At 41.7% G+C, this 19090-nt stretch overlaps 1 protein-coding gene across 1 annotated transcript; it reads left to right on the forward strand.

The window, feature by feature from the left end:
• Positions 1–13785: 13785 nt before the first annotated feature.
• RPL34 (ribosomal protein L34) lies at positions 13786–17255 on the forward strand. Its single transcript, XM_057370708.1, has 5 exons — positions 13786–13846; positions 14425–14498; positions 14594–14693; positions 15434–15537; positions 17129–17255. Exons 2-5 carry the CDS (start codon positions 14434–14436, stop codon positions 17211–17213), a joined length of 354 nt encoding a protein of 117 aa, XP_057226691.1. The 5' UTR covers positions 13786–13846; positions 14425–14433; the 3' UTR covers positions 17214–17255.
• Positions 17256–19090: the final 1835 nt, after the last annotated feature.

Below are 19090 nucleotides of genomic sequence, written 5' to 3' on the forward strand. Positions count from 1 at the left end.
ATTTTTTGAGGTGAAAATGTCCCACTGTGACATCCACTTCATTGTGGAATTTAACAGTGAAAAATGATATGTACTGGATAAAGCTGTGATGATYTGAAGATTAATTTGCAAAAAAATGCCATCTGTTTAGGATGCTGATTCCAGATAAGAGTGGRAGAAGGTTCACTTCTCTGGGCTTTCCTCATTTCCCCACTATTTTGATAGGGGCCCACTGATGTTTTTAGGTTTTCTTCTGCCAATGACAACTGAATACTGACTATTCAATACTGAATATTTGGCATCTTCCAGCCAAATTTATTTTTCCTCCCTTGTATTCAAACTGGTATAATTTTTACAGAAGTTGTATATTCTTGACAATCTCCTGCATCCCAGATCCATAAAATGACAGATTTCACATTTTAGAAACATTAGTCGTTCAGTATAAATCTGAGCTCCCTGAACAGGGAGCTGGGATCTTAAAAAACAAAGCCCTCTGCTCCTAGAGCTCTTATGGCATTTCATAAAAGCAATAATCCATCTTTTGCCAAGCAAGGATTCTCTCCCACAGCCCATCTATGTGGTTTCCATCTGCACATTAATTGGAAACTGCTTGGGGTAAAAAGACAATTTATATGTTTCAAATTGCAGCTGTTCCCATGCTCTGGCAAGGTGCAGGGAGCTCTCTTCCCACAGTCCAGCCCTCCAAGGAGAAACCACAAGCTGATTGCAGACCTTGAGCACTAAAACTCTGGGGCATTTGGGTGGTATCAGCTGGGCTGAGGTGGAGCCATGTGCCACCACTCACAGGAAGGAGCAGTGTGCCCCTTTCTTCCTGGACAAMGGGCKCTTTGCTGGAAGAAGGAGACTCTTRTCTTCAAGTCTTCAGCAGAGTCTCCTCTCTGCCAGCTGTGGYTGAAGGAAGATGTRTTTTATTTTGTGTTGTTCCTGCCAGGTAAAATCTTTAATGCCCCCCAAATCGATGCTGGAGACTTCTTTCAGGCATGTTAGCCCTRAAACATCTTGGGGAAACCTAGAATAACAGATGAACACCCTGAGTGCAAAATCTAAGCTGGAAAGCATCAGAAGCTGAGCAGACAGAACATTTCTGTCTTACTCAGATCCTGTCTGGAAACTGGGGACTCGGCCATACAGAAAATTACAAGGACCCTGAAGAACAAAAATGATAACAGGTTGATAGGCTTTGCATTGCTCTTCTCAGGAATGGTGCAGCAGCTTTCTCCATGTGCAAGGGCTAACAGCTTTGGCAACATTGATCCTCAAAGAGCATTCACAGAGCAGATCTAAGAAAGATTTTACTCAAAAACTGCTCAGGCATCTCCTCACTCAGGAAATGATAGGCACAAACAACCAAAGAAGGGGTCTGGCTGGACTGCATGTGAACTGGAAAACTGTTTTGCAGACTTGTTCTCTGTGCTAATCTTCCTCGCAAACTCATCTTGGGATCTCTTAAGAAAAAAATCCAACATTTATAAAACATCAGAGTAAGTTTATCCATGACATGAGAAACATTCCATGGATATTATTTTAGCAACAGATCCAGATGGTGATCTGCAACTGGAACCAGAAGGATTTTTTTGCTGCTCTGAGATAAAATTTTTCTCTGGTCTGAAATAAGAAGAATTGACTGACAGTCTCTCTATAGCAAATAAATAACGTGAAGAGCCAAATAGAGTATTTATTTTTATTATTAAACCAGTCAGCAGTTTAATTTTAATATAATGTAAATGCAGTTTTTAGCTAAATGCTATGCAGCCATTTTCCATTGCTACAGGGATTTCACTGCAATGTATTTAAAGCCCCATCCTATGTTTCAGCAGGGCTGAAAGTCTGGTAGTGCTTTGAAATGATAAAAGCAAATGAAATTGAATAGCAAACAAAAAAAAGTTCAGACTTGATCAGTGATGATGAGAGAATTCCAACTGTGTTCGCTTGGGAGCAATGATCAAGAATTAAAGTCTTGATTTTTTTTAAGCTAACAAATGAAGCTTCTTTATTCGACTTAAATGGGATAAGAAAAGCCCTATTAAAGGGAGCTAACAGTTGTACTAATCTGCAAGCCACATCCCTATTGGCCCCTGTAGAGAAAAAACAGGAAAGACTTCTAAAAATGTTTAACAAAACCCACAGAAAATGAGAAAAGCAAGAGATAACTCGAAGATGTGCAACTTCATGGAAGTAGAAAATTCAGTTTTCATAACTGAGTGAAGAGGCAGGAGCATGGGGTGTAGCTCTTATCCTTTGCACTCCAGCCTTTGCAATTTACAGTCTGGAGGCTGACTGCAGAGGGGCTCTTGCCAGGTGTATGAAGGTGGCCTGAGGGTTTTGCCCTTTTTTTTTTCTTTTTGGCTTTGACTAAGGACTTGATCCCCCCCAGGCACCTGCCTTACCAGGATTACTTGCATTTCTGGCATGAATGATCTCAGCAGGTGGCTCTGTGAGGGCAGCATGCCCATTCCCGGGCAAGCCGAAATATTGGCCCTCTCTGCTGTCACATTGGCAGCCTTTAATGTATGCTCATCTCCATGTAAGTATTGCTTAGGCTCCAAATTTGGCCAGTTGTGAGATTACTGTGCCATCTGTAATCCGTATGCTCTCCTGAATCTCTGGCTGGCTCCTAAAGGGATCTCTCCTGCTGTATCTCCTCCATGTCCATGAGCTCCTGGTGGCACCGTTCAGTGTCACTGACTTGACTCCAGCTGACAGGGAGAGCAAAAGCTGTGAAGATGTGTCAACATCCCTGGCTGCCAAYATGTGGAGGCAGCCTGAATGCATGCCCAGGACTCCTCGGGAATTCGATGTGGCTTCTAAATCTTGTGGCTGTCTCTGCTCAGCCCTGGTGACCTGTGCTGGCTGGATTAGTGACAGAGTAATGCTGTAAGGACACTTTCACAGGGCTGGTGGAATAATCCCTCAGCAGGAGAGGATAGAGAAGAGTAGCATGAGTGAGATAAGAGAGAAGATCCCTTGGCATGTGTGTAGCACTAAATTAGGGAGGAACCATTGCTATGAGAATTGGGGATAACTTGCCCTCATTAATCTAAGACACAGAAAAGACAGGGGGTGGCATGGGCTGTGCAGGAATGAAGGATAAAACTTGGCCCCATTGTAAAAATAAATAACATAATAGTTGAACCAAGATCTTGCTTTAGTCTGTTTTTCATATGGTCCAAGCCCACTTGTGAGTTGATAACCAAAACACAATTTCGTCCTCTTCTCAAGTCAGTGTTTAAATGCAAGAGATGAGGAAGAACTCTCAGTAGGACCCTGAGCTCATTAAGCCTCAAGAAGAGAAGGCTCAAGGGGAATCTTACCAATCTGTAGGAATACTGAGCAAGGGAGAATAGAGAACAAAGAATACACAAGCCAAAATACAAGAGGTATTTAAATACAGAAAATCTAATTTATACTTAAAATACAACRTATTTACTATGAAAGTGGTCAATCACAGGAACAAGTTGCCCAGAGAGGTAGTGGAGTCACCATCTCTGGAGGCATTCCAAACCCAGCTCAGTGTAGTTTTGTGCCGACTGCTCCAGGTGCCCCTGCTTTGAGCAGAGGGGTTGGACTAGATGGGCTCCAGACAACCCTTTCTGCCATTTTTTCCCTTTATACCCAATCTCATCATGGACTCAAATTGCACCCTCTTGATGAGATCAGTACAGTTCTCAAATTCCTGCTTAGCAAACCTGTGAGATGTCTCATGGAGATGCATGTTTTTAGATAAAGTTCACAAATTCTCCATGTCTTAAAATTTTGGGTAAACCTTCACCCTTAAAAATGCAAGTTATAAAGGGCTTCCTGACTTGCTGTTGTTAATGATTGCATCAAAGAGAGCAGTGATGAATTCAAGGCAAAAAATGGGGGTCTTTCAATGAGCCTCAGAACTTCCAGCTGCTTCACACAAACCCTGCTGCTACAGAATTGTGACACAGAATAAGGAAGTAATTTATCCAGGCTAAAATGGGTCAGGGTTTTGAGAGTGATTCAAGTGAAAGCGTGGTAAGGTCCTTTGGGTTTGGCTGTATATTTCAAAGAACCAAAGCTGATTCGTAATACAAGGAAGTATGCCCCAGCAATATGGCTCTATCTTTTACATAGRACTTCCTTTTAATAACCTGAATTTAATGCATTTTACAATGTATTTATTATCTCACACTGTGATATTTTGTAACTTAGATTTTCATCTAACGAGTAGCTCATCTAATGAAAATAATGATTTTTTCATGCTGTACTACATGGAAACTTAAAGTATTTCAATTAAACAAACCACCTCATTAGTGTGCCTTGATAACATAGTTGAGTTTTCTTTGATATGGTCAGAAATATCTAGCATGCTTTTGGGATGCAATCAAACTCTCCAATAAACTTGTTGCTAAAGACAGCTGACTAGCACCGTGTATTCCTTGAGTAGTCAAATGACCTAGTTTAGAAGTGTTTGAAGCCATTTTATACTCTGGCAGGAGAACAAATTAACCTTGTTTAACAAGTAGTTTTCAATTTATGTTCCAGCACTTTTCTGCACTCCACCATCTCCGGTGCAGTAGCATGGCCTTATTTCATGCTTCCTGTTACATATCCTTAATGTTACAACTTTGGGAAGCACCTCTCATCTTCTGCATGGACCCTGGGAGGGGGTACTGTCATTGCACTCAAAATGTATTTGAAGCCACAAGTCTTGTTCTCTGAGGTCTGCTTCAGATTTTTGTACTCCATGAAGAACTACAACAAAATCAGGGCCATTGTAGCCTTCTACTTTGATTTATTTGGCCTGTACCTTTGAAAGGCTTGTTCAAATGAATATTGCAAAGACAGCAGAGAATTCTGCGGTGAAACGCCAGCTTTTGGTTGAGACAAGACCAAACTGAGCTGGTCTCATTTACTGCAGAAGATTTCTGTGACTGCAGAAGATTTCTGTGGCTGCAGATAATTCTTTGGATGTGGAGTCAGACCTGTGGCTATTATAAATCAACATACCTCTGTTCAGCGAGCTGGTTTTTATCAGATGAGGATCTGGATTGACATTTCCATAGTTTCTCTGAGAATGAGCATTTCTGGGTAATATTCTTTCTATAAGGCTAGTGTACATTAAAGTTACAGTGAATTGCTGTATTTTAGGCTCTTCCCTTGAAAACCTTGGTTCGGATTTGGATCTCATTATAAGCAAAATGCTTTGCAGAAAATACCTCTGATTGTTGAAGTAATTAGCTATTCTCTCATCAGCTGCAGAGGMCCATACTTTTAATACTAGATAGGTTCACCATCTCTAAGTATTCACTATAAAGTAAAAGCAGATGAAAGGCATTTATTTAGTCCATGTGCCAGCTTGCCGGTCCTAACCTTTCCTCTCACTCTATTCCTTTGTCAATTCTTTCAAATAGGACTTTAGTGTGGCTTTTTATCACTCTGAAAATATTAAGCAACAAACAAACAAACCAACAAACAAACAAGATTTTCACACATTTAAATGATGGGCTGTTACATTTGGGAAGCTACATGGTATCTCCCCATCTGCATTCTTTCTCCCACAACAGCAAAACTAGAGTGGTCCTTGTTAGTTTTCTATTCAAGATGATTTTGATGCCTTCTGTTCTCAGCAGATAAGGATTTCATCCTGCTGCAAAGAAATATTTACACCCAAAATGCAAGCTTTCAGCCACCTTTGCCTGCCTGTTACAAACCCTAAATTCTAAGCTTAATAGAAGTTGGCAGTGTCCCTTTAATCAAAATTTAATGCTTGTCTTCAGTCTCCTCAAAGCACTTAAAATCTAGAAGCTTTAGAAGGGAGAAGATCATTAGCGCTGCTGTCCTCTGCTTTCCATCGAGCAGGAAGTCTGACCATGGGGTGTTACACAAACGGGGGCGTTGTGCTGCTCTCCACAGAGCCCTACTTGAGATCAGCCTGTCAGACTTTTGCTGKTTTTGCTGCTCACAGGGAAGAGGGTGCAGAGCAATCAGAAAATCTGCTTAAGAATAAGATGACGCCAACACTTTCTTTCAGAAGTTTGGGGCAAGCCCTTCTTTGCACCTGCCGTCTCTGTGCAGACAGGTACTAAAATTCCCATCCGACTCTGTCAGAAATACTGCATTCAGCTGTCTCAGCTTCTGTCACAGGCTTATCTGCTGAGAGAGCAATCAGCCAGTTAGTCTGGGATGTTCATACGAGATTGGTTCCCATTCAGCCATTCTGATTCCCGGAGCTGTGAGAAGCCAGGCTTGCAGCTTGGCAGCTGAGAGTTTGGAAAGCTGGCKGTGAGCCCCTCTGAAAATCTGGCCTTGAATCTGCAAATATGCCACTCAGAARCCCCCTTAAGGAGCAGCCAGTCTGATGCCCAGCATAAGCCAAGTTCATCACAGCTTCATGAAAAAAATAACACCTTTCTGGGTTTTGTGCCATGCACAGCAAAGTACRGTGTTGCAGAAATATTTTGCAGTTTTGTAGGCCTGCTCTGCAGGCACGGCTACCTAACATTTATCCAGGCATTTCTTTCAGCACAGTGTCACATTTTGTGTTTCTATCAAACAGTGTGATGTGTTTTATTGTTTAATGTGCTCCATTGTTTGCTTCTCAAACAGTTTTTTTTCTTCTGATTTCCCTTTAAACAAGGCGAATTTGCATTTTTTTTTTGTTGCAAAATTTCATAAATATAGATGTATATGGGTACCTTTAGGCCTTARTTGTTTCTTGTTGAACACCAATAAAAATATATCTGGTCAGAGAGATATTTTGATGTCCCTCATTATTAAGGTACAGTTTAGGTTGCACCTAGCAAGGAATATGCAAAGCCTCATGTGCACATATTTGTTTGCTCACTCTCTCTCTGCTTCTCTCCCTTTCGCATCTAAAGTGTGTAGTAATGTGCTGGGCTTCTACCTTTGGAGAATTTGGTTCAATCTGACTTACATCATAAGCAAAATGAGTCGCTGAAGATCATTCTAATTATTGGAAGTATTTGCCTAATCTTTAGTACATCATAGCCCGATCATTACCATTTACAGTATGTTACAGTTTTAGCTTTTAAAATATGTTTCCAGATGGGCAGCTCCTGCAGCGAAATCTGGTGTGAAGGGAGTATATGCTGCATAAAATAAATATAGCATGACAGTCTAAGGGGCGAGAAACTTGGTCCAGTGAAGGTACATCARATCATGGTTTGAAGGTGAATAATTTTAGATGTACCTAGCTATACAAAACACACATCCAAAGGGATTCTTCCCTTCACACTCTTGAAGAATGGAGGCATTTATGGAGAAGTAGGAAGATGCCAGGAGACAGTTCATTCATAGATATCACTAAGATATGGWTACACTTAACTGAGGAGGGAAGGAGTGATGCTTTCTTCTCTCTTCATATGATGAAAATAAAAACTGATCGGGATAGATTTTTGTTATCCTCTGGGCACTAAAAGCTTATATGCAAAATGCATGACTTATTATATCTAGCCAAATCTTAGGGGTAAATAGGCAGTATGGGGAATTAGTTGTTGTTAATTGGACTTCTGAGCTGAATTCCCAGAGTGCTGCACTGCAAGCATATCCCTTTTGTTTTAATATTGAAATAGGGAGAAGCCAGTTCTGTGATGGATTCATTCCACTGTAGAACAGCAGAGCACACTAAACTATGTTCATCAAAACAAGTTGCAATTGTTGAATGTAAATATTTTAAGGTTAATTTCTATATGTACTATAAAAGACATTTGTTTCTCCATTGAGCATTTTGAAACTGTAAAGTAAACCTTCAAGCAGCAGAAATTGCCTAATTGTTCTGTAATATCTGTAGATATGACTTGCTGTTCCTTAAGCTATCATATTTAGATCACATTTTCTATGTTGTTTGGGGCAGTCAGTTCTGCTACTGGTGAATTGAATTCTTCCATGGTAGTGAGTGTGTTTTCAGTAACACTAACAAATTGTGCAATCTCAAAAATTGTATTTCATGTGGTTTCATCAACACTGTGTTCCTTCTTTAGAAAGTTTTAACAATAATCTCAAAAAAAAAAAAAAAAAAAAAAAAAAAAAAAAGAAACCAACAAAAAAACCCCAAAACTTAAAGATCTCTCACAGATTCAGGAGACCCAGAAAAAATAGTCTTTGCATCAGGCTTTTGTTGTAGAAGCCAGTCCAATCTCACATTCTGAAAAAAATTGATAAAGTACAAATCCCCGGAGTAGAGCAGAGGCCACAGGTCACACACCTCCTTTAGCAGCCTCTTGTAGTCGATCCTCCTTGCTCAGCTAATTGCCACTGGTATAATCCAAAAGGTAACTGAGAAAAACAGGCTTCTCTTGCAYGTTTGACTTGACAAAACATCACAAAGAATGTTCCTAGTGCTCCTGAAAAAAAACTCAGAAAAAAAGCTAGGGAGATGTTTMCATGAATTACAAACCCCTTAAGAGAACTTAAGCAACAAAACCTTCCTGTACTGTTAATCTTTAAATCATTAATGCAAATACAATTTTTTAAGGGTACACTAATGCATGATTGACCTTTCTTCATTCTTTCTCTCTTCCTTCATCCCCGTATGGTCAGCATTTGCCATGATAGGTAGCCCTTCCTATTTTAAAGAGCAAAGCAATAGCAAAATGTCCAAAACACCAGATCRTTTTGATACTTATTCTCTCACTCAGTAGTTTGGTCTCAGTCAATTCAAAAGAGTTTTATTGTTTATTGGATTTGAAATAGCATCTAGCCTGTACCTTTGTCACCTGTTCATGAGATCCATGTCAATTTATGTCAAACCATGACAGATGGTTTTGAATAATTTCTAGTGGAAAGGGGCAGCTACTCCTAATATTTGGTGTTTACTACCCTCTCAAAACTTGTGCAGATGAAGAATTGTACTCCAATTCTCTTTGCAGAGTCCCTGAGATTTTATTAAATATTAACATCAATTATGCTTATTTAAAACCTGGGACAGTTGTACTTAAACCAGTTAGGACTAGTATTTAGGTAACTACTTGTTAAGGAGCTTGAAAGGTAACCTGAGTCACTGATATCACATTAAAGATACCCAAAATCACGGTCACCACCACCAGTGYCCACAGGGCTGATTRCACTGCCCTTAAAAAAGTCTGCCACAGGAAACCGTCAGTGAGGGTGCTTTGCCCCTTCGATCCTGAGCACAGGGCACAGGCTCCCTGTAAGTCAGGGAAAATCCTGCCATGCCCCTCCCCCTGGGTGGCTGCTGTTGGGGGAAGAAGCAGCGTGAGGTGATGATTCCAAGCAGCTCTGGAGACATTCCCAGTGTGAGTCTTCTTGCAGATGCGAGATGCCGACAGCGTTGTACACATTGCTGGKGAAGGATTGCCTCCATGCCCTTGAGGCTGGATGGTCAGAAGGCTTAGACWTGAGCAGCAGACAGGGTTTATCTTCCTCTGGCACCAAGGGTGCAATGCAGTTTGCACAGCCTGGAGGAGCTGTGCAGAGCCCCTTTATTTTTCCATTGCTCTGCGTGGAAGGAGCATGGCCTGATTTATCACTGCTGCACCAGGAGAACCGACRCAGGGGATGTCACAGGGACCCTGACTCCAGCCCGGGGGCTGATGAAAAGCAAACGTGAGCTGTCACCACGCAGAATTCCCATCTCAGCTGCATGTGCTGCCCACGGGCTCACTACCCTGCTCTGTCTTAAACACTTTCCACAGGGGAGGGGGAGTGCACACAAAGCCTGTTTAATTAGGTGTTGTGTAGGAAGGATGAACTCCATCCCAAGTGAGATGGAGGATTGCATGTCTCCTCCAGATGGTGATTTTTTTTTTTTTTTTTAATGCAGGAGAAAATAAGCAGGTGTGAGTGTAGGGGCCTACCTGTATTGGTTTTAATCAGCAACTTTAAGCAAACTCAGTGTTCTCATCAGAAAAAGGGAAAAATAAACAGCTGAGCACTGTGATTCATTTACACTTCAAATATACTTTGAGTTGGTTATTCCTCAATTAATCAAATAGCTGGTGTATCCCTAAAGTAGTATAAAGTGACACGCTGTGTGAAATCAATTTTCCCTTCCAAAATCATTAAATTCAGTAGCCTGTGACTACATCCCTGCTAATTCTAGTACCGGTCCTTTCATCCTCCATTAACTTTGGCACGCCTAACAGGCTGTCAAAAATAATTTCCCAGAACGTAAATAATTCAGAAATTAAAAATTAATAAATAATAACAGAGAGCTACTGGGAGATAGACTGGGTCAATTAGTCAGCTCTGCATTCTGTTTCTTCGCAGCAGGGGGGCAGCCACATTCGTTACTAGAATCTTTCCTCCGATTCCTAGGTCTGATTTACGGCTCTTCATTACTGGATCCAGTCAGACACAATTACCTCCATCACTATCTCAGTTCCTAACTTCAAAGAAACACACATTTTCTTGTCTGCTTTTTTTCTCCTTGCAGCAGCCTCAGCTTGACGTCCCTGGAATTTCTTCCACGCRGACTAATTAATAAGACTTTGACTTATCATATTCACTTCTCTTCTTTGATGTCCTACCTTAGTCAATCATCCTATTTAATTAGAATTTCAATGATAACTTTACTTATCTCGTRGCTAGATGTAAATTAAAATAACGGGATTTTAATTCTCTTTCTTACAGGGTTATGACATTTTTGACAGAAAAAGTTTCAACCCAAATACGATATTATGTACTTCSTATGTTAGGAGTGCATTCCACTAAATTGTTTTTCCCTTTGCTACAAAATAATTTTGCTTGTTTAACAAGCTCCACTGAAATGGAAATGAACTACAGCTTCTCATAACGTAATTTGCACAGGTCTGTGTTGTAGAAGGTTATGTTGATATAAATTAGTCTAATCAGATTGTGACACGTGCCACATAGTTAAAGACAAAAGTGAATGAGATTTTTAAGAAAAATCTAGCTCTGGAGAGATAGKGGACCCTAGGACCTCTTCTTTCTCCCCTTTCCAAGAGCTGCTAGTACTTTTCCAAGGCTTCTTGTTTCCTTTCCACATTTATGGAACTAAGCCTGCTGGTTGTATCCAAACAGCACCTGAGATTGGATTCTGATTTCAGTGAGACATTTCTATAACACATATTCATACACTGTTCACAGAAATGCTATTGTGCCTGCGATTTAACGGGAGCAGCACATCTCTCAGCTATCACATTTTTCCCTCTCCAGTACCCAGTATGTGCTTGCCCACAGGCTCGCTTTCCTTCCCATGCCTCTTAGAATTTGCCGGTCTCAACTGGCACAACAGCAAGTGAATATGCGTGAAAACATCCCTCCTTTTTTAATTGAAGCTTTCGGTGGAGAAAAGGCCTAGAAGGATCCATGCAGAGAAGTTAATGGGGCTGTGGAATCCTCCTGGGGCCTGGAAGATTYCTGGAAGTGGTACAGAAGTGTGAGGAAAGTAAAGGGGATCCAGCCAGGCTTATCAAGCATTATGCCTTTGGGAACTCTCGCTCTCACTCTGCTGGAACTGCCCATGCAACCGAGCAAATGGTCGAGGCACACAGATAGAGGCTTTCAGTAAAAAGAGAGATAAGGAGAGGACCATGTGGGAAAGAAAGAAAGGATGGTGAACATACCAAGAACTGGTCTTAAACTGTGAACAAAGCGTTCTTCTGGTGCAATAAACAGAATACAGAGACAARCTGCTGGCTGGTGCAAAATACAGTACATTACTAAACTGCACTCAGAGATTATAATCTTTTTAATTGTATCTGGTGGAAAAGAGGTTTACAGTTTTGCACTGCCAATAAGCAAGTACAACCAGCCTCCAGTTTTCTCAAGGGAAAAGGGCCCACAACCTCAGGTGCCATGCTTCTGCTGATATCCTAGAAGGGMAAAAATGGATTTTATAGGATGCCACTGTTACTTTTTTACATCATTGGGTTGTGCATTTGCTAATCTACCCCATTTGTTGTATTCAAGGAAAGAAAAAAATGAAGAAAGTGTTAATGAGACATGTTGGATGTGGAAAATGACTKCTCCCAAAAGGGATGGTTTGGTCCTGTGAAGAGGTAGGAGTAGCAGAGAACATGAATCACTTGACTAATCTGTACAAAATGGGCTTAGTGAGCTTCTGCTTCAAATCTTATCCCCACATTAGATAGCATTAAACCAGTTGTCATTAAGCTAACATTTCTAGRTGCTCTGGTGAGCTGTTTGCCTGATAGCCCTGTTCCTCTTAAAAAATGAACTRAAAATGCTTTAAAAAGTAGGCCACTGCATTGGCAGAAGTGAATGGCTGGAATTTAATTTACAGTTTCTAAAACTTACACCAGYTGAGTTTAGAGCCTAAATGGGATAAGTTCAAAAACGTATCAATACTACTGTTCAATAATAAAAGTTACCTGTTGCACCAACAACATCTAAACTAATCTATCATAATTTAATAGTGTTGTTATTTAACAATTGGATTCTGTTACACTTTCATATTTAGGCATGATTATTTAATCTAATTTAATTGGCTTTCTTATTCCCCTCAGGGTTCTGGACCTAGAAAGTTCATGTTAAATACTCTAATTGCTCTGAAATGTACTTGTCTTCTAAAATATGCTCCTATTTTAAATATACCCTAAAATCTAGTTCATACRTATTTTCTCTTCTTTCATGAATTAGAAAAAAATTCTGGGTGTCCATAATTTGCACTTWAAAAGAGTCAATAATTAACCAAAGTAATAATTATAGATTGAAAACAGGGAGCCTGCAGTACAACAAACTGTGCATTACAAACCCGTAAATAAGGCCAGAAGCACACATCAAAGCTTTCTGAGCACCCGCTGCTCCCCAAAAGCAGAGCTGAAGCATCTAATCATGGAGAGGAGACTTGGTGTGGCAGTGGGAATGCCACCACTGCCACCAGAGGATGGGGAGCAGAAGTGACGGAAACGTGTGCTTTAAAAATGTCCTGGTCTTTCATGTGTCCATGCCAGGTGTCAGGGTGGGATCCAGGTGTGTTAGGGAGGTCACAAATAGCAGAGGCCACGTGCTGATTCCAGAGCACAGAGGCCAGCTCTGCTTGTCAATGTGCTCCTCAGCTTGCCAGGGACTCAGGTGTGAGGGATGGGAGCCAAAACAAACATCTGGGAGTGTGGCCCAGGGAGTGTTCCTCCTTTCCTTCCTATCTACACAGCACTTCATGCAAACATGAGGGGCTGCCAGGAGTACCCTTTGTGCGTTTAATTTTATGATGGCAGAGCTGGCCCCACCAGAATGCTGTTTCTGGCTACTGACAAGCCATTCTGTACTCTGTTAGCTCTTGCTATTTCCATTCTTTTCTCAGGGCTCTACCAGAAATAGATTTCACAGAAAATTCTGAGTCRGAAGGGACCCACAAGGATCATTGAGTCCAATTCGTAAAAGAATGGCCCATACAGGGCCAATCCAAATCATAAAATCCCAGTCATACAGGGATTGATCACACAACCTTGGTGTTACCAGCACTATGCTCTGATCAGCTGAGACAATACCTAGAGTCAGAAAAGGTGACCCAGCTCAGGAAATATGGAAAATGCCGACAGATGCACAAGGATGGGGAATGGCTTCTGGGCCCACAGCTAATTACCATAGKGAAGCACAAGCCCTTCTTTCTGAGGTCACAAGCAGGTATTTTAGTAAAACAGTTTTTTGGTAAAACACAATAAATAAAATGAGGCGCCCATCSTTGCTSCTCCCKGTCCCGCCGCCGAGCGGCRCCCCGCCCCGCYTCATCCGTACAACATGGCGCCMCCCSTGCACCTCMRGTCCGTACAACATGGCGGCGCCCRTTKGCYACTGTGCCTGGGAGACAGACTGCAGCGCGCAGGCGCCGCTTTTCCTTCCGGGCTCCAGCGCGCCTCTATTTCAATGTTGACCCGCGCATTTCCGCTTCCTCTTCCGGGTCCGGCGGCGCTAGGTATGGCGGCTGGCGGCCTGGGGCTGGGGGGGCCCATCCTCCTCCATCCGCGGCCCGGCGGCCGCCAAGGGCGGCTCGGGGCCCCGGGGGGCTGTGGGGAGGGACCGGCGGCGCTGCTGCTGCCGCGCTTGGGCTGGAGCGGGGGACAGCGGCCCGGCAGAGAGGCCGGGCCTCCCCAGGCCTCTGCGATGGAGCTCCCGAGCAGGGCCCGGGGCTGCGAATGTAGCTTACGTTGACTATAAAATACGTTGATTTACGTTGACTATAAAAATCTTTAAGCACTATGTTGGGAGATCATAACATAAGCCAGGCAAGATCAGGGTGTTTGAATAGTGTTCAGGTTAGTTTGGATGAATCTTCATTGCACATCGCACCGTGCCTGCTGTCACGCGTTTTGCTGTTCCCTGATGTAGTTGTGTGGGTTGTCACTGATGAGGAAAGGCATTAATTTTATTAATATAGAATCTGCGGCTGCTGATTCATATCTGGCGCAGTGTTCAGTACGGGTGATTCTGTGAGATGTGAACTTCCGTTCATGGCGCTCKTAACTGGTGCCGCTTTGTTTTTGACATACTTAGGTGTGAAAAATGGTGCAGCGCCTGACATACCGCCGTAGGTTGTCCTACAACACAGCTTCCAACAAGACCAGACTGTAAGTAAGACAGTTTCTAAGAAGATTTCTGTTGTAAAAAAGGAATGTTTCAGTTTTGATTGTTGCATTAATGAGTAATTTTCTGTTGTGCTTAGGTCCCGAACACCCGGGAACAGGATTGTTTACCTTTACACCAAGAAAGTGGGAAAGGCACCCAAGTCAGCATGTGGTATTTGCCCAGGAAGACTTCGTGGTGTAAGTATGATCACAGACACCTAAGGGTGTTTCTCTACACCAGCGTTTTTTTAATACAAGCAGTCTTTTGAAGTAATRCAGTTTGCCTGTTTATTGAATTCTTGTTAAAATAATATTTTTGTTTAAAATACTCTTAACCAAATGTAAAGTTTACGGGTAAAATAGGCTTTAGAAGCTCAAACTTTTTTTAAGACTCATGATTCACATTATTTTTAAATATGAACCCTCTTGGAAAATCTAACTCTGAAATTTTTAAACAAGGCAATTGTTAGACCAGGCAGTTTTGCAGATTTTAAAATGAAAATTGGAGCTATTAGGCCTGCAGAAAAAAAGGGTAAGCCAAGCTTAGGAAAGTTCTGGTTTTAGAAAAAAGGAATTTTTTTTTAGCATATTTTCTTCAGAATGTTTTCTTGAAGTAACATCTTTTAACAGTTAAGGGAATGCTTGAATAATGTTGATCTTTGAGTAGTTCCTATCTTTTGTAAAAACATCKTTTTTATAAACAGTTTTTTTAATGAAGCTGTTGGTGAACTGCTGTGGTAGAAYGAAAAGATCAGCTTAGGAATGCTGAAGCACATACAATGAGCTGCAACCTCGGTCACTTTTTAGCATCTTGAACAGTCAACTTCAGGTGTTGCTGCTTTTATTTTTTAAACTACGAAAGTCATAGTTGGCTCTTATATGACTTAACCAAAATTGTTGTCTTACAACGCACTTCTTTTGTTTTTTGCTGTCTGTAGGTCCGTGCTGTGCGCCCCAAAGTTCTGATGAGGCTGTCAAAGACAAAGAAGCACGTTAGCAGAGCTTAYGGTGGTTCCATGTGTGCTAAGTGTGTCCGTGACAGGTAATTCACAGAAAGCCAGCTTTATTCCTGAGGTTGTTTCCTACAAGATTCTCTCTGTTCCCACTACATGGACCAAAACTTTGAAGGCTCTTGTGTGACACAGGTGTAGCAAAATGGAGAGGGAGAGTGTGGGGCATGTTAGCAGTGATGCATGTGATTTTGTCCCTGGATTTGAGGGAGTTACTGCATGTGGAACTCCATTGTGGAGACTTCATGTTCTTCAGGATTTCTTGCTGCACTGTTGCATTGATGCTAAGTAGTCTGCTAATGCTGGATTTTTATCTTTTGTACTGAACCCCCATAGTAAAGAATTTTCTTTTTTCCTATTTTGCCTTATGCAAAGTTTCTAGTGCAAGTTTAATTGAATCTTTAATTTCTTTGTAGCATTTTGGGTTTCAGAGATATTACTTGGTTGTKTGTTGACCAGCTTTATGTGGTTAARCTTTAGCTGGGCCTCACTGAATTCAATTTTGTTGGTAGCAACTGTATATCCTATGCTTCCTTGGCAAGTTTGAGGAAAAAAGTGACAATGTTATCTCTGTGAAAGGTGTTCAAAGCAGCTCTCTGGGGACAGCAGTCTAATGCCAGTTTTTTTCATCTATAGTGCTAGAATTTTTTTCTTTTTTGGCATGTGTGAGTTCTAAGATGAATTGCATTAGGTACCACTGAAGATGAGTTGTTACAGCTGCAGAGCCATAGCATAACTTTTCTGTGTTGAAAGCCATTTTTTCTTGAGTGTTTTCACAAACATTTCATGAGTGCAATAGGTAGTTTTTAGTGTGTGAGTGATTTATTCTTACTSTGTSTAAACCACAAATYACACCACCACCTCCTTCCCKATAATGGTCAGYTTTTCTCCTKTACCTGCTCAGGCATCTTTGATAGGTTTTRTGTACYRAAGAAGTAGYYRTACATACCAGATACATATAGAGTGTATTTTAATGTTTAAAGGTAGAAGAGTTTGTTGTGTCRTGCTTTTAACTCAAAACCATCAAATAGGCTGTTGATATCTAAGTACTGGTGCATAGATCTATCCCATCTGCCTGATGGCCTCTGCATGTCTTCCAGAAATAGTTAGATTTGGGCATGATTTGACCTGCTAGGCTCTTACCTGTTGATGTGCAAGCAGCTCTAATCCTGACAGAGATTCCTATTTTTGATAGCTGGATGCACATAGAGTTTCCTGTGGTTCTGAGGAAGAGACCTGACCACAACTGGTCATACCAGTTCTGACTTGAAAAGAATGAAATTGTTTCACCAGTTAGGAGTCTTTTTGCCTTTGAAGTTACTGAAGATGGTACACTTTCATATGTTCAGCCATAAGTATTACTTTGCTTGCCTCCAAGCACTTACTGTAAATTTGCAGGCACTTAAGGCCRCCTTCCCCAGCTGCTGCATTTGTACCATGCCCCCATCCCCATCTTTTCCTGCTGGCAAGAACAATGATAGATTCCCTTTTTATGTAACTGTGGAACTAACACAACATGTGCAATGAATGTTGGAGATGGCAAAATTAATGGCAGTTAGTCTTACTTTTGTGTTTTTATTTCAGTAGATAAACACATATCCTAAAGTAGTTTTTCTTTTCCAGGATCAARCGAGCTTTTCTTATTGAGGAGCAGAAGATTGTTGTGAAAGTGTTGAAGGCACAAGCACAGAGCCAGAAGTCTAAGTAAATCTATTTGTAGTTTCAGCCCAATAAATGAAATCTCGAYTTCTCTTGTGTCCTGTCATGTACTACTTAAAGTTTCCTGGGTCAGCAGTTAGAGGTATGATACCAGCAGAAGTTCAGGGCACTGCTCGGAGAGCCCTTTAAAGGTTTCACAATCAGGTTTAGAGCAATTTGGGCCTCTGGTATTGAAATTCGAACCAAAGTTCTGTTGATTTGTCATCAAGGATGTAATTGTGTGAAAAGTGAACATGGCTTTGCTTCTTTCTGTTTTGTAGAGAGCTTTAAATGTGTCTCTAATGCTGACCAGGAGTTCTTCAACGCAGTCAGGATAATTCTTGCTTTATCTGTGGGTACAGTGGTATTCCTCACCCCCAGCTCTGAATTTTGAACTGCTTTTAGTATCTGACAGATTTGTATTTATCTGGTTTTAACCAATAACTATTTTTTAAAAAAGTAGTGAGCTCCATCATGAGAATAAGGAAGGAGGAGAAATAATTGCTGAGCACAAAGACTGGGAGGAGTTAGAGTGCTGCTTTAAGGGGTTTCTAAGGTCACCTGTGGAATCTGTTTAGGCGATGGCTCAGTGATGTGTGCAGGTCCCTCCTGACTGCATGCTYTATTTTACCCTCCCTAGCTCTGTTGGGTTGTACAGTCAGCCAAGGGACAGGACAGAAGGCTGAGTTGAAAAGCCCTTTCAGTGGCAGTGAGCTGGTGCTTTGGATGAGGTRCCCAACAACTCACACCTGGGTGTGACAACAGGAGGTGGCTCTGGTCCAGGATAAGTGACTGAGCACCGTGCATGGTGAAAGGAGCTGTACCTCCCTGAGGATTTCTTCAGAGTGTCCCAAGTAGTTAAAAATAATTCCATCAACATTCTCAAAATTAATACATATTGTAGCTTGAAGTACATGAAGCATTTCTCCTGAGCTCAGGTGCAAATGCTGTAGCTCATTAAAGGAGGTTTTGAGACTAACATTACTACCCTGGCATTTTTAGGAACTGTTACTRTAGTTATTTACAAGGTTAACATTTTCTTAGTTGTCTCACTTCCTAGTACAAACTTTAGTATTTTGGCATGCTGAGGGGAAAAAAACCAGCAAAAGGTGCAACTAAGGCAGATTTGACTAAACTGCCCCAGCAGTGCTTCTGTTTTGCAGAAAGGTTTAAGAGGTTTGCTTCCGGCTTCTGGAAAGGAGGAAAGAAGGAGAATACTTTTGGAATAATGAGTATAAAGTCATAAACATTTCTTGACAAGCACTGAGAGGGAAATTTTCCCAAACAGGAAAGGTAAGACTGAAAACAGCTAGCTGTAAATGACATCATTGTACCAAAAGGCAATAGTTACGAGAAAAAATGGTGTGGCCACTGTAGGCAGAATAAAACCTGTCATTAGGCAGTGTCAGTGAAATGTAGTAACGCCCTTAATATTTTAAAAAGTTTGAGAAGATGGCTCAAGAAATAGGGGCAGCCCCACAGGGCTGTGCAGTGGGAAGTCGGCTGGGTAGCTTGGTGAGGTGGGGCAAGTACAGCTGGAGTGTGTGCTTTTAAATTCGCGCCTGTAACCCGGACTGAAGAGCCTGTAACATTGCCCCTTGAAACAAGGGGAACTAGACAGGCTTCCACTCAAAAGGGGGAGCTTTTCTCATGAGCTGCTTAGGTACTTCTCTCCAAAGCAAGATGAGGACAGTGGCAGATGGGGCTTGGCTGTGTGCTGGGCTGGGCCGATGAGGTGTTTGCACCTTTACAGGAGTGTGTGAGATGGTCCRTAACTCGCAGTACCCCGCTTGCTCTCAGCAGCTGCTGGTGTGATGTGCCTTGTCCTCCCTGGTCTGTGTGTGGGTCAGGATGGGCACCRCACCCCGAGGTGCAGGCAAGGGGCAT

Source organism: Malurus melanocephalus, unplaced genomic scaffold (genome assembly GCF_030028575.1).
Source record: "Malurus melanocephalus ecotype Western Australia unplaced genomic scaffold, MMel_1.1 scaffold_131, whole genome shotgun sequence".
NCBI classification, from domain to species: domain Eukaryota; kingdom Metazoa; phylum Chordata; class Aves; order Passeriformes; family Maluridae; genus Malurus; species Malurus melanocephalus.